Here is a 15,058-nt window from a genome sequence, read left to right as displayed (position 1 = left end):
TGTGTCGATATTTACAGGGGGTCCCTGCGGAGTGTGTCGGTATTTACAGAGCGTCCCCGGGGAGTGTGTCAGTATTTACAGGGAGTCCCCGGGGAGTGTGTCAGTATTTACAGGGTGTCCCCGGGGAGTGTGTCAGTATTTACAGGGTGTCCCCGGGGAGTGTGTCAGTATTTACAGGCGGTCCCCGGGGAGTGTGTCGGTATTTACAGAGCGTCCCCGGGGAGTGTGTCGGTATTTACAGGGTGTCCCCGGGGAGTGTGTCGGTATTTACAGGCGGTCCCCGGGGAGTGTGTCAGTATTTACAGAGCTTCCCCGGGGAGTGTGTCGGTATTTACAGAGCTTCCCCGGGGAGTGTGTCGGTATTTACAGGGTGTCCCCGGGGAGTGTGTCAGTATTTACAGAGCTTCCCCGAGGAGTGTGTCGGTATTTACAGAACGTCCCCGGGGAGTGTGTCAGTATTTACAGAGCGTCCCCGGGGAGTGTGTCAGTATTTACAGGCGGTCCCCGGGGAGTGTGTCGGTATTTACAGGTGTTCCCCGGGGAGTGTGTCGGTATTTACTGGCGGGCCCCGGGGAGTGCGTCGGTATTTACAGGCGGTCCCCGGGGAGTGTGTCAGTATTTACAGGCGGGCCCCGGGGAGTGTGTCGGTATTTACAGGCGGTCCCCGGGGAGTGTGTCAGTATTTACAGGCGGGCCCCGGGGCATGTGTCAGTATTTACAGGGTGTCCCCGGGGAGTGTGTCAGTATTTACAGGGTGTTCCCGGGGAGTGTGTCAGTATTTACAGGGTTTTACCGGGGAGTGTGTCTGTATTTACAGGGGGTCCCCGTGGAGTGTGTCGGTATTTACAGGCGGGCCCCGGGGAGTGTGTCAGTATTTACAGACGGGCACCGGGGAGTGTGTCAGTATTTACAGGCGGGCCCCGGGGAGTGTGTCGGTATTTACAGGCGGTCCCCGGGGAGTGTGTCGGTATTTACAGGCGGGCCCCGGGGAGTGTGTCGGTATTTACAGGCGGTCCCCGGGGAGTGTGTCGGTATTTACAGGCGGGCCCCGGGGAGTGTGTCGGTATTTACAGGCGGGCCCCGGGGAGTATGTCGGTATTTACAGGCGCGCCCCGGGGAGTGTGTCGGTATTTACAGGCGGTCCCCGGGGAGTGTGTCAGTATTTACAGGCGGTCCCCAGGGAGTGTGTCGGTATTTACAGGTGGTCTCCGGGGAGTGTGTCAGTATTTACAGGCGGGCCCCGGGGAGTGTGTCAGTATTTACAGGGTGTCCCCGGGGAGTGTGTCGGTATTTACAGGCGGTCCCCGGGGAGTGTGTCGGTATTTACAGGCGGGCCCCGGGGCGTGTGTCAGTATTTACAGGGTGTCTCCGGGGAGTGTGTCGGTATTTACAGGCGGTCCCCGGGGAGTGTGTCTGTATTTACAGGCGGGCCCCGGGGCGTGTGTCAGTATTTACAGGGTGTCCCCGGGGAGTGTGTCGGTATTTACAGGCGGTCCCCGGGGAGTGTGTCAGTATTTACAGGGCGTCCCCGGGGAGTGTGTCAGTATTTACAGTGGGTCCCCGGGGAGTGTGTCAGTATTTACAGGGCGTCCCCGGGGAGTGTGTCGGTATTTACAGGCGGGCCCTGGGGAGTGTGTCGGTATTCACAGGCGGTCCCCGGGGAGTGTGTCAACATTTACAGGGTGTCTCCGGGGAGTGTGTCGGTATTTACAGGGTCTCTCCGGGGAGTGTGTCGGTATTTACAGGGGGTCCCCGGGGAGTGTGTCGGTATTAACAGGGTGTCCCCGGGGAGTGTGTCGGTATTTACAGGGTCTCCCCGGGGAGTGTGTCGGTATTTACAGGGTCTCCCCGGGGAGTGTGTCGGTATTTACAGGGTCTCTCCGGGGAGTGTGTCGTATTTACAGGGGGTCCCCGGGGAGTGTGTCGGTATTAACAGGGTGTCCCCGGGGAGTGTGTCGGTATTTACAGGGTCTCCCCGGGGAGTGTGTCGGTATTTACAGGGTCTCCCCGGGGAGTGTGTCGGTATTTACAGGGTCTCCCCGGGGAGTGTGTCGGTATTTATAGGGCGTCCCCGGGGAGTGTGTCAGTATTTCCAGGGTGTCCCCGGGGAGTGTGTCGGTATTAACAGGGTGTCCCCGGGGAGTGTGTCGGTATTTACAGGGTCTCCCCGGGGAGTGTGTCAGTATTTACAGGGTCTCTCCGGGGAGTGTGTCGGTATTTACAGGGGGTCCCCGTGGAGTGTGTCGGTATTTACAGGCGGGCCCCGGGGAGTGTGTCAGTATTTACAGACGGGCACCGGGGAGTGTGTCAGTATTTACAGGCGGGCCCCGGGGAGTGTGTCGGTATTTACAGGCGGTCCCCGGGGAGTGTGTCGGTAATTACAGGCGGTCCCCGGGGAGTGTGTCGGTATTTACAGGCGGGCCCCGGGGAGTGTGTCGGTATTTACAGGCGGGCCCCGGGGAGTATGTCGGTATTTACAGGCGGGCCCCGGGGAGTGTGTCGGTATTTACAGGCGGTCCCCGGGGAGTGTGTCAGTATTTACAGGCGGTCCCCAGGGAGTGTGTCGGTATTTACAGGTGGTCTCCGGGGAGTGTGTCAGTATTTACAGGCGGGCCCCGGGGAGTGTGTCAGTATTTACAGGGTGTCCCCGGGGAGTGTGTCGGTATTTACAGGCGGTCCCCGGGGAGTGTGTCGGTATTTACAGGCGGGCCCCGGGGCGTGTGTCAGTATTTACAGGGTGTCTCCGGGGAGTGTGTCGGTATTTACAGGCGGTCCCCGGGGAGTGTGTCTGTATTTACAGGCGGGCCCCGGGGCGTGTGTCAGTATTTACAGGGTGTCCCCGGGGAGTGTGTCGGTATTTACAGGCGGTCCCCGGGGAGTGTGTCAGTATTTACAGGGCGTCCCCGGGGAGTGTGTCAGTATTTACAGTGGGTCCCCGGGGAGTGTGTCAGTATTTACATGGCGTCCCCGGGGAGTGTGTCGGTATTTACAGGCGGGCCCTGGGGAGTGTGTCGGTATTCACAGGCGGTCCCCGGGGAGTGTGTCAGCATTTACAGGGTGTCTCCGGGGAGTGTGTCGGTATTTACAGGGTCTCTCCGGGGAGTGTGTCGGTATTTACAGGGGGTCCCCGGGGAGTGTGTCAGCATTTACAGGGTGTCTCCGGGGAGTGTGTCGGTATTTACAGGGTCTCTCCGGGGAGTGTGTCGGTATTTACAGGGGGTCCCCGGGGCGTGTGTCAGTATTAACAGGGTGTCCCCGGGGAGTGTGTCGGTATTTACAGGGTCTCCCCGGGGAGTGTGTCGGTATTTACAGGGTCTCCCCGGGGAGTGTGTCGGTATTTACAGGGTCTCCCCGGGGAGTGTGTCGGTATTTACAGGGTCTCCCCGGGGAGTGTGTCGGTATTTACAGGGTCTCCCCGGGGAGTGTGTCGGTATTTACAGGGTCTCCCCGGGGAGTGTGTCGGTATTTATAGGGCGTCCCCGGGGAGTGTGTCAGTATTTACAGGGTGTCCCCGGGGAGTGTGTCGGTATTTACAGGGTGTCCCCGGGGAGTGTGTCGGTATTTACAGGGTCTCCCCGGGGAGTGTGTCAGTATTTACAGGGTGTCCCCGGGGAGTGTGTCGGTATTTACAGGGTCTCCCCGGGGAGTGTGTCAGTATTTACAGGGTCTCTCCGGGGAGTGTGTCGGTATTTACAGGGGGTCCCCGGGGAGTGTGTCGGTATTAACAGGGGGTCCCCGGGGAGTGTGTCGGTATTTACAGGGTGTCCCCGGGGAGTGTGTCAGTATTTACAGGGGGTCCCCGGGGAGTGTGTCGGTATTTACAGGCGGGCCCCGGGGCGTGTGTCAGTATTTACAGGGTGTCTCCGGGGAGTGTGTCGGTATTTACAGGCGGTCCCCGGGGAGTGTGTCTGTATTTACAGGCGGGCCCCGGGGCGTGTGTCAGTATTTACAGGGTGTCCCCGGGGAGTGTGTCGGTATTTACAGGCGGTCCCCGGGGAGTGTGTCAGTATTTACAGGGCGTCCCCGGGGAGTGTGTCAGTATTTACAGTGGGTCCCCGGGGAGTGTGTCAGTATTTACAGGGCGTCCCCGGGGAGTGTGTCGGTATTTACAGGCGGGCCCTGGGGAGTGTGTCGGTATTCACAGGCGGTCCCCGGGGAGTGTGTCAGCATTTACAGGGTGTCTCCGGGGAGTGTGTCGGTATTTACAGGGTCTCTCCGGGGAGTGTGTCGGTATTTACAGGGGGTCCCCGGGGAGTGTGTCAGCATTTACAGGGTGTCTCCGGGGAGTGTGTCGGTATTTACAGGGTCTCTCCGGGGAGTGTGTCGGTATTTACAGGGGGTCCCCGGGGCGTGTGTCAGTATTAACAGGGTGTCCCCGGGGAGTGTGTCGGTATTTACAGGGTCTCCCCGGGGAGTGTGTCGGTATTTACAGGGTCTCCCCGGGGAGTGTGTCGGTATTTACAGGGTCTCCCCGGGGAGTGTGTCGGTATTTACAGGGTCTCCCCGGGGAGTGTGTCGGTATTTACAGGGTCTCCCCGGGGAGTGTGTCGGTATTTACAGGGTCTCCCCGGGGAGTGTGTCGGTATTTATAGGGCGTCCCCGGGGAGTGTGTCAGTATTTACAGGGTGTCCCCGGGGAGTGTGTCGGTATTTACAGGGTGTCCCCGGGGAGTGTGTCGGTATTTACAGGGTCTCCCCGGGGAGTGTGTCAGTATTTACAGGGTGTCCCCGGGGAGTGTGTCGGTATTTACAGGGTCTCCCCGGGGAGTGTGTCAGTATTTACAGGGTCTCTCCGGGGAGTGTGTCGGTATTTACAGGGGGTCCCCGGGGAGTGTGTCGGTATTAACAGGGGGTCCCCGGGGAGTGTGTCGGTATTTACAGGGTGTCCCCGGGGAGTGTGTCAGTATTTACAGGGGGTCCCCGGGGAGTGTGTCAGTATTTACAGGGGGTCCCCGGGGAGTGTGTCAGTATTTACAGGGGGTCCCCGGGGAGTGTGTCGGTATTTACAGGGTCTCCCCGGGGAGTGTGTCGGTATTTACAGGGTCTCCCCGGGGAGTGTGTCGGTATTTACAGGGTCTCCCCGGGGAGTGTGTCGGTATTTATAGGGCGTCCCCGGGGAGTGTGTCAGTATTTACAGGGTGTCCCCGGGGAGTGTGTCGGTATTAACAGGGTGTCCCCGGGGAGTGTGTCGGTATTTACAGGGTCTCCCCGGGGAGTGTGTCGGTATTTGCAGGGTCTCCCCGGGGAGTGTGTCGGTATTAACAGGGTCTCCCCGGGGAGTGTGTCGGTATTTACAGGGTCTCCCCGGGGAGTGTGTCGGTATTTATAGGGCGTCCCCGGGGAGTGTGTCAGTATTTACAGGGTGTCCCCGGGGAGTGTGTCAGTATTTATAGGGCGTCCCCGGGGAGTGTGTCAGTATTTACAGGGTGTCCCCGGGGAGTGTGTCGGTATTAACAGGGTGTCCCAGGGGAGTGTGTCGGTATTTACAGGGTCTCCCCGGGGAGTGTGTCAGTATTTACAGGGTGTTCCCGGGGAGTGTGTCAGTATTTATAGGGTGTTCCCGGGGAGTGTGTCGGTATTTACAGGGTCTCCCCGGGGAGTGAGTCGGTATTTACAGGCGGTCCCCGGGGAGTGTGTCAGTATTTACAGAGCTTCCCCGGGGAGTGTGTCGGTATTTACAGAGCTTCCCCGGGGAGTGTGTCGGTATTTACAGGGTGTCCCCGGGGAGTGTATCAGTATTTACAGAGCTTCCCCGGGGAGTGTGTCGGTATTTACAGAGCGTCCCCGGGGAGTGTGTCAGTATTTACAGAGCGTCCCCGGGGAGTGTGTCAGTATTTACAGGCGGTCCCCGGGTAGTGTGTCGGTATTTACAGGTGTTCCCCGCGGAGTGCGTCGGTATTTACAGGCGGTCCCCGGGGAGTGTGTCAGTATTTACAGGCGGGCCCCGGGGAGTGTGTCAGTATTTACAGGCGGGCCCCGGGGCATGTGTCAGTATTTACAGGGAGTCCCCGGGGAGTGTGTCAGTATTTACAGGGGGTCCCCGGGGAGTCTGTCAGTATTTACAGGGGGCCCCGGGGAGTGTGTCAGTATTTACAGGGTTTTACCGGGGAGTGTGTCTGTATTTACAGGGGGTCCCCGGGGAGTGTGTCGGTATTTACAGGCGGGCCCCGGGGAGTGTGTCGGTATTTACAGGCGGTCCCCGGGGAGTGTGTCGGTATTTACAGGTGGTCTCCGGGGAGTGTGTCAGTATTTACAGGCGGGCCCCGGGGAGTGTGTCAGTATTTACAGGGTGTCCCCGGGGAGTGTGTCGGTATTTACAGGTGGTCCCCGGGGAGTGTGTCGGTATTTACAGGCGGGCCCCGGGGCGTGTGTCAGTATTTACAGGGTGTCCCCGGGGAGTGTGTCGGTATTTACAGGCGGTCCCCGGGGAGTGTGTCTGTATTTACAGGCGGGCCCCGGGGCGTGTGTCAGTAATTACAGGGTGTCCCCGGGGAGTGTGTCGGTATTTACAGGCGGTCCCCGGGGAGTGTGTCAGTATTTACAGGGCGTCCCCGGGGAGTGTGTCGGCATTTACAGGCGGTCCCCGGGGAGTGTGTCAGTATTTACAGGGGGTCCCCGGGGAGTGTGTCAGTATTTACAGTGGGTCCCCGGGGAGTGTGTCAGTATTTACAGGGCGTCCCCGGGGAGTGTGTCGGTATTTACAGGCGGGCCCTGGGGAGTGTGTCGGTATTTACAGGCGGTCCCCGGGGAGTGTGTCAGCATTTACAGGGTGTCTCCGGGGAGTGTGTCGGTATTTACAGGGTCTCTCCGGGGAGTGTGTCAGTATTTATAGGGCGTCCCCGGGGAGTGTGTCAGTATTTGCAGGGTGTCCCCGGGGAGTGTGTCGGTATTAACAGGGTGTCCCCGGGGAGTGTGTCGGTATTTACAGGGTCTCCCCGGGGAGTGTGTCGGTATTTACAGGGTCTCCCCGGGGAGTGTGTCAGTATTTATAGGGCGTCCCCGGGGAGTGTGTCAGTATTTACAGGGTGTCCCCGGGGAGTGTGTCGGTATTTACAGGGTGTCCCCGGGGAGTGTGTCAGTATTTGCAGGGTGTCCCCGGGGAGTGTGTCGGTATTAACAGGGTGTCCCCGGGTGTACCTCGGCTTCATCTGCAGAAAGTGCACCCAACTGCAGCTCCTCACAGACCGCATGGTTCGGTTGGAGCAGCAATTGGATGCACTTAGGAGCATGCAGGTGGCGGAAAGCGTCATAGATCGCAGTTATGTAAGTGTGGTCACACCCAAGGTGCAGGCAGAGAAATGGGTGACCACCAGAAAGGGCAGGCAGTCAGTGCAGGAATCCCCTGTGGTTGTCCCCCTCTCGAACAGATATACCCCTTTGGATACTGTCGGGGGGGATAGCCTATCAGGGGAAAACAGCAGCAGCCAGAGCAGTGGCACCACGGCTGGCTCTGATGTTCAGAAGGGAGGGTCAAAGCGCAGAAGAGTAATAGTTATAGGGGACTCTATAGTCAGGGGAACAGATAGGCGCTTCTGTGGACGTGAAAGAGACTCCAGGATGGTATGTTGCCTCCCTGGTGCCAGGGTCCAGGATGTCTCCGAACGGGTAGAGGGAATCCTGAAGGGGGAGGGCAAACAGGTAGAGGTCGTTGTACATATTGGTACTAACGACATAGGCAGGAAGGGGCATGAGGTCCTGCAGCAGGAGTTCAGGGAGCTAGGCAGAAAGTTAAAAGACAGGACCTCGAGGGTTGTAATCTCGGGATTACTCCCTGTGCCACGTGCCAGTGAGGCTAGAAATAGGAAGATAGAGCAGACAAACACGTGGCTAAACAGCTGGTGTAGGAGGGAGGGTTTCTGTTATCTGGACCACTGGGAGCTCTTCCGGGGCAGGTGTGACCTGTATAAGAAGGACGGGTTGCATCTAAACCGGAGAGGCATAAATATCCTGGCCGCGAGATTTGCTAGTGTCACACGGGAGGGTTTAAACTAGTATGGCAGGGGGGTGGGCACGGGAGCAATAGGTCAGAAGGTGAGAGGGTTGAGGGAGAACTAGGGAATAGGGACAGTGTGGCTCTGAGGCAGAGCAGACTGGGAGAAGTTGCTGAACACAGCGGGTCTGGTGGCCTGAAGTGCATATGTTTTAATGCAAGGAGCATTACGGGTAAGGCAGATGAACTTAGAGCTTGGATTACTACTTGGAACTATGATGTTGTTGCCATTACAGAGACCTGGTTGAGGGAAGGGCAGGATTGGCAGCTAAACGTTCCAGGATTTAGATGTTTCAGGCGGGATAGAGGGGGATGTAAAAGGGGAGGCGGAGTTGCGCTACTTGTTCAGGAGAGTATCACAGCTATACAGCGAGAGGACACCTCAGAGGGCAGTGAGGCTATATGGGTAGAGATCAGGAATAAGAAGGGTGCAGTCACAATGTTGGGGGTATACTACAGGCCTCCCAACAGCCAGCGGGAGATAGAGGAGCAGATAGGTAGACAGATTTTGGAAAAGAGTAAAAACAACAGGGTTGTGGTGATGGGAGACTTCAACTTCCCCAATATTGACTGGGACTCACTTAGTGCCAGGGGCTTAGACGGGGCAGAGTTTGTAAGGAGCATCCAGGAGGGCTTCTTAAAACAATATGTAAACAGTCCAACTAGGGAAGGGGCGGTACTGGACCTGGTATTGGGGAATGAGCCCGGCCAGGTGGTAGATGTTTCAGTAGGGGAGCATTTCGGTAACAGTGACCACAATTCAGTAAGTTTTAAAGTACTGGTGGACAAGGATAAGAGTGGTCCGAGGATGAATGTGCTAAATTGGGGGAAGGCTAATTATAACAATATTAGGCGGGAACTGAAGAACATAGATTGGGGGCGGATGTTTGAGGGCAAATCAACATCTGACATGTGGGAGGCTTTCAAGTGTCAGTTGATAGGAATACAGGACAGGCATGTTCCTGTGAGGAAGAAAGATAAATACGGCAATTTTCGGGAACCTTGGATGACGAATGATATTGTAGGCCTCGTCAAAAAGAAAAAGGAGGCATTTGTCAGGGCTAAAAGGCTGGGAACAGACGAAGCCTGTGTGGCATATAAGGAGAGTAGGAAGGAACTTAAGCAGGGAGTCAGGAGGGCTAGAAAGGGTCATGAAAAGTCATTGGCAAATAGGGTTAAGGAAAATCCCAAGGCTTTTTACACTTACATAAAAAGCAAGAGGGTAGCCAGGGAAAGGGTTGGCCCACTGAAGGATAGGCAAGGGAATCTATGTGTGGAGCCAGAGGAAATGGGCGAGGTACTAAATGAATACTTTGCATCAGTATTCACCAAAGAGAAGGAATTGGTAGATGTTGAGTCTGGAGAAGGGGGTGTAGATAGCCTGGGTCACATTGTGATCCAAAAAGACGAGGTGTTGGGTGTCTTAAAAAATATTAAGGTAGATAAGTCCCCAGGGCCGGATGGGATCTACCCCAGAATACTGAAGGAGGCTGGAGAGGAAATTGCTGAGGCCTTGACAGAAATCTTTGGATCCTCGCTGTCTTCAGGGGATGTCCCGGAGGACTGGAGAATAGCCAATGTTGTTCCTCTGTTTAAGAAGGGTGGCAGGGATAATCCCGGGAACTACAGGCCGGTGAGCCTTACTTCAGTGGTAGGGAAATTACTGGAGAGAATTCTTCGAGACAGGATCTACTCCCATTTGGAAGCAAATGGACGTATTAGTGAGAGGCAGCACGGTTTTGTGAAGGGGAGGTCGTGTCTCACTAACTTGATAGAGTTTTTCGAGGAGGTCACTAAGATGATTGATGCAGGTAGGGCAGTAGATGTTGTCTATATGGACTTCAGTAAGGCCTTTGAAAGGTCCCTCATGGTAGACTAGTACAAAAGGTGAAGTCACACGGGATCAGGGGTGAACTGGCAAGGTGGATACAGAACTGGCTAGGCCATAGAAGGCAGAGGGTAGCAATGGAGGGATGCTTTTCTAATTGGAGGGCTGTGACCAGTGGTGTTCCACAGGGATCAGTGCTGGGACCTTTGCTCTTCGTAGTATATATAAATGATTTGGAGGAAAATGTAACTGGTCTGATTAGTAAGTTTGCAGACGACACAAAGGTTGGTGGAATTGCGGATAGCGATGAGGACTGTCTGAGGATACAGCAGGATTTAGATTGTCTGGAGACTTGGGCGGAGAGATGGCAGATGGAGTTTAACCTGGACAAATGTGAGGTAATGCATTTTGGAAGGGCTAATGCAGGTAGGGAATATACAGTGAATGGTAGAACCCTCAAGAGTATTGAAAGTCAAAGAGATCTAGGAGTACAGGTCCACAGATCACTGAAAGGGGCTACACAGGTGGAGAAGGTAGTCAAGAAGGCATACGGCATGCTTGCCTTCATTGGCCGGGGCATTGAGTATAAGAATTGGCAAGTCATGTTGCAGCTGTATAGAACCTTAGTTAGGCCACACTTGGAGTATAGTGTTCAATTCTGGTCGCCACACTACCAGAAGGATGTGGAGGCTTTAGAGAGGGTGCAGAAGAGATTTACCAGAATGTTGCCTGGTATGGAGGCCATAAGCTATGAGGAGCGATTGAATAAACTCGGTTTGTTCTCACTGGAACGAAGGAGGTTGAGGGGCGACCTGATAGAGGTATACAAAATTATGAGGGGCATAGACAGAGTGGATAGTCAGAGGCTTTTCCCCAGGGTAGAGGGGTCAATTACTAGGGGGCATAGGTTTAAGGTGAGAGGGGCAAAGTTTAGAGTAGATGTACGAGGCAAGTTTTTTACGCAGAGGGTAGTGGGTGCCTGGAACTCACTACCGGAGGAGGTAGTGGAGGCAGGGACGATAGGGACATTTAAGGGGCATCTTGACAAATATATGAATAGGATGGGAATAGAAGGATACGGACCCAGGAAGTGTAAAAGATTGTAGCTTAGTCGGGCAGTATGGTCGGCACGGGCTTGGAGGGCCGAAGGGCCTGTTCCTGTGCTGTACATTTCTTTGTTCTTTGTTGTTGTATTTACAGGGTGTCTCCGGGGAGTGTGTCGGTATTTACAGGGTGTCTCCGGGGAGTGTGTCGGTATTTACAGGGTCTCTCCGGGGAGTGTGTCAGTATTTATAGGGCGTCCCCGGGGAGTGTGTCAGTATTTACAGGGTGTCCCCGGGGAGTGTGTCGGTATTAACAGGGTGTCCCCGGGGAGTGTGTCGGTATTTACAGGGTGTCCCCGGGGAGTGTGTCAGTATTTATAGGGCGTCCCCGGGGAGTGTGTCAGTATTTACAGGGTGTCCCCGGGGAGTGTGTCGGTATTTACAGGGTGTCCCCGGGGAGTGTGTCAGTATTTACAGGGTGTCCCCGGGGAGTGTGTCAGTATTTGCAGGGTGTCCCCGGGGAGTGTGTCGGTATTAACAGGGTGTCCCCGGAGAGTGTGTCGGTATTTACAGGGTCTCCCCGGGGAGTGTGTCGGTATTTACAGGGTCTCCCCGGGGAGTGTGTCAGTATTTATAGGGCGTCCCCGGGGAGTGTGTCAGTATTTACAGGGTGTCCCCGGGGAGTGTGTCGGTATTAACAGGGTGTCCCCGGGGAGTGTGTCGGTATTTACAGGGTCTCCCCGGGGAGTGTGTCGGTATTTACAGGGTCTCCCCGGGGAGTGTGTCGGTATTAACAGGGTGTCCCCGGGGAGTGTGTCGGTATTTACAGGGTCTCCCCGGGGAGTGTGTCAGTATTTATAGGGCGTCCCCGGGGAGTGTGTCAGTATTTACAGGGTGTCCCCGGGGAGTGTGTCAGTATTTACAGGGGTTCCCGGGGAGTGTGTCGGTATTTACAGGGTCTCCCCGGGGAGTGTGTCGGTATTTACAGGGTCTCCCCGGGGAGTGTGTCAGTATTTATAGGGCGTCCCCGGGGAGTGTGTCAGTATTTACAGGGTGTCCCCGGGGAGTGTGTCGGTATTAACAGGGTGTCCCCGGGGAGTGTGTCGGTATTTACAGGGTCTCCCCGGGGAGTGTGTCGGTATTTACAGGCTCTCCCCGGGGAGTGTGTCAGTATTTATAGGGCGTCCCCGGGGAGTGTGTCGGTATTTACAGGGGGTCCCCGGGGAGTGTGTCAGTATTTACAGGGGGTCCCTGGGGCGTGTGTCAGTACTTACAGGGGGTCCCCGGGGAGTGTGTCGGTATTTACAGGGTGTCCCCGGGGAGTGTGTCGGTATTTACTGGGTGTCCCCGGGGAGTGTGTCGGTATTTACAGGGGGTCCCCGGGGAGTGTGTCAGTATTTACAGGGGGTCCCCGGGGAGTGTGTCGGTATTTACAGGGGGTCCCCGGGGAGTGTGTTGGTATTTACAGGGGGTCCCCGGGGAGTGTGTCAGTATTTACAGGGTGTCCCCGGGGAGTGTGTCAGTATTTACAGGGGGTCCCCGGGGAGTGTGTCGGTATTTACAGGGGGTCCCCGGGGAGTGTGTCGGTATTTACAGGCGTTCCCATGTCTGTGCTGCTGTTCAATGGGGTTTGTTTTGTGTTCCAGGTGTTGTCAATGTTCTTGTTACCACTCCTCTCTGGGTCGTGAATACCCGACTCAAGCTGCAGGGGTCAATTCTCCACAATGAGGACGTCCAACAGACCAACTATACGGGCATTCTGGGTGAGCACTCCATCGCCAAACCTGTGCCTGCGCTTGAATTGTTTTCTGACGTTCGTCAACTCTCCATTTCCTCTGAATGGAGAGATTTCCATTACACTGAATGGTCCGATGCTGGGGCCTTGCCGCTCCATCCCCGCCCAGCAGGGGACGCTAGGTGCCTGACCTGCTGCCTGCTCCATCTCCGGTTTCTGGCTCACTGCGTTTTTCCAGGTGTACGATGAATGTAGAAAATTTTAATCCAGGTTGTGTTATGTGTCCGTTGTAGTCAAGGGTTAAGAGGTTAATAGCTGTGTTGTCACTCATGGGGGGGGTCTGGGTCTGTTTTTAGTTGTGGTTTCAGCCCTGCCCTGTTTGTGTGTGTTTTGTTTTTAGTTTTTAGAGTTCTGCCCTGGGTTCTGAGGGAAGGAGTTGTGTTTCTCTGACTGAAAGCTTCTCTGCAAGGACATTGTGAATACCTCTGTAGGCCACTGAGTGTTAACCTTTTTAATAAATGGGAGTACCGGTGGTTTAAGAGATGCACGAGCTGGCTCTCGCTGCAATGCTCTACCTTCTGCCCCTTTTCTTAGTGCCACCGATTATTTTTCCTCCAAAACCCCGCAGTTATTGTAAAAGGATCTTGTGTCTGAAATGGCCCTAACCTTGAGGGTAAGGAGGCTGAGAGCAGAAGTTCTTCGGTGGAGTCTGAGGCCTCTCAAAGCTCACTGGAAGGTAAAATGTTCCGGATCGGGGTCTCCCCCCTTCAGTTGTGGCAGCGACTCAGCGACTGTGACCTCGGACCCTTCCCCACATAAGAACATAAGAACTAGGAGCAGGAGTCGGCCATCTGGCCCCTCGAGCCTGCTCCACCATTCAATGAGATCAGGGCTGATCTTTTTTGGACTCAGCTCCACTTTCCGGCCCGAACACCATATCCCCGAATCCGTTTATTCTTTAGAAAGGTATCTATCCTTATCTTAAAAATGTTTAAAGAAGGAGCCTCAACTGCTTCACTGGGCAAGGAATTCCAGAGATTCACAACCCTTTGGGTGAAGAAGTTCCTCCTACACTCCGTCCTAAATCTACTTCCCCTTATTTTGAGGCTATGACCCCTAGTTCTGCTTTCCCCGACCAGTGGAAACAACCTGCCCGCATCTATCCTATCTATTCCCTTCATAATTTTATATGTTTCAATAAGATCCCCCCCGCATCCTTCTAAACTCCAATGAGTACAGTCCCAGTCTACTCAACCTCGCGTCATAATCTAATCCCCTCAATTCTGGGATCAACCTAGTGAATCTCCTCTGCACTCCCTCCAGTGCCAATATGTACTTTCTCAGGTAAGGAGACCAAAATATTTTGTTGATTTGTAGCGAGGGTCTGCTGACCCCCCTCAAGATACATCCTGGAGGTTAGACCCAGCACTGTTAGTGGATCAGAAATTTGGGGAGCACAGGTCCACTGTCATTGAGGATTATATAAAATTTAACAAAACTTGAGTCAGTCTCACCTTCCACAATGTGAGAGGCCCTCGAGATGGTCCTTGGGGAGGAGGGGGAATGGACGGACGGACGGAGATTATGTCCAAAGAGCGCATTTGGTGAGGATAGCGAGGGTGGAGCAGCAGAGGTTGGCGGACTCCATTTTTGCGGAGACCACCAGTACTCACTTGATCCTCACGGAGTTACTGGCAAACAAGAAAACAGCTGCAGCCACAGTTTGAACTATTGTCGATTAGCAGAGCGCAAAGTCAATTGCGACACTCGAGGGACCCGTTTTCTGTATACCGGGAGACGGCCCGTCGACTTGTTCACCAGCTGGAACGGCAGGAGGCTGCTCGGCAGATCAGACAGATACCCAATTCGAGCGGTGACCTTGTCTCCACCTCTCCTCGCGTTAATGCAGTTTCTGAATCTTTTTACCGTGATCTTTATAGATCGGAGCCTCCTCTGGATGGATCGGTCACGTCTGACTTTTTGGACGGCCTACCTATCCGACTGTCGAGGCGGAGAGGGGCGGTGTGTTGGAATCCCCGTAACACTCTGGTGAAATTTTAAAATGTATTGGGTTGATGTGATCTGGCAACGTCCCAGGTCCGGATGGATTTCGATTGAATTCTATAAGAAGCTCTCAGAGCTGCTGGTGCCTTTAATTCTGGACATGTTCAATGATTCCCAGGGATCGCTGCCGTCCATCTTAAGCAGGCCTCTATCTCTCTGCTTCTTAAAGAGGGACAAATACCCGACAGAGTGCGGTTCGTTCCGTCCTACTTCACAGTTGAGCGCGGACCTCCCGCTCGTCACCACAGTGCTGACCCATCAGCTGGAGTCTTGCCTCCCAAATCTAACCTCGAAGGATCAGACGAGCTTCGTGAAGGGCTGACAATTGACGCCGCCTGTTAAACGTCCTTTTCCCCGCCTCGATGCCGAGAGGGAGGTGATTGTAGCTCTTGATGCTGA

General features: G+C 54.9%; 1 protein-coding gene across 1 annotated transcript in view; it reads left to right on the top strand.

Moving 5' to 3' along the window:
• The window catches only part of LOC140403805 (peroxisomal membrane protein PMP34-like), a 109,903-nt gene that overhangs the window by 45,429 nt on the left and 49,416 nt on the right, over positions 1-15,058 (top strand). Inside the window, exon 4 of the mRNA XM_072491964.1 lies at positions 12,507-12,623. Within this exon, the coding sequence (XP_072348065.1) occupies positions 12,507-12,623 (117 nt within the window). The remainder of the gene's footprint in view (positions 1-12,506; positions 12,624-15,058) is intronic.

This window comes from Scyliorhinus torazame, chromosome 29, assembly GCF_047496885.1.
Source record: "Scyliorhinus torazame isolate Kashiwa2021f chromosome 29, sScyTor2.1, whole genome shotgun sequence".
Taxonomy (NCBI): domain Eukaryota; kingdom Metazoa; phylum Chordata; class Chondrichthyes; order Carcharhiniformes; family Scyliorhinidae; genus Scyliorhinus; species Scyliorhinus torazame.
Note: the sequence above shows the minus strand (reverse complement) of the source record. Positions and strands in the feature narration are given on the sequence as shown.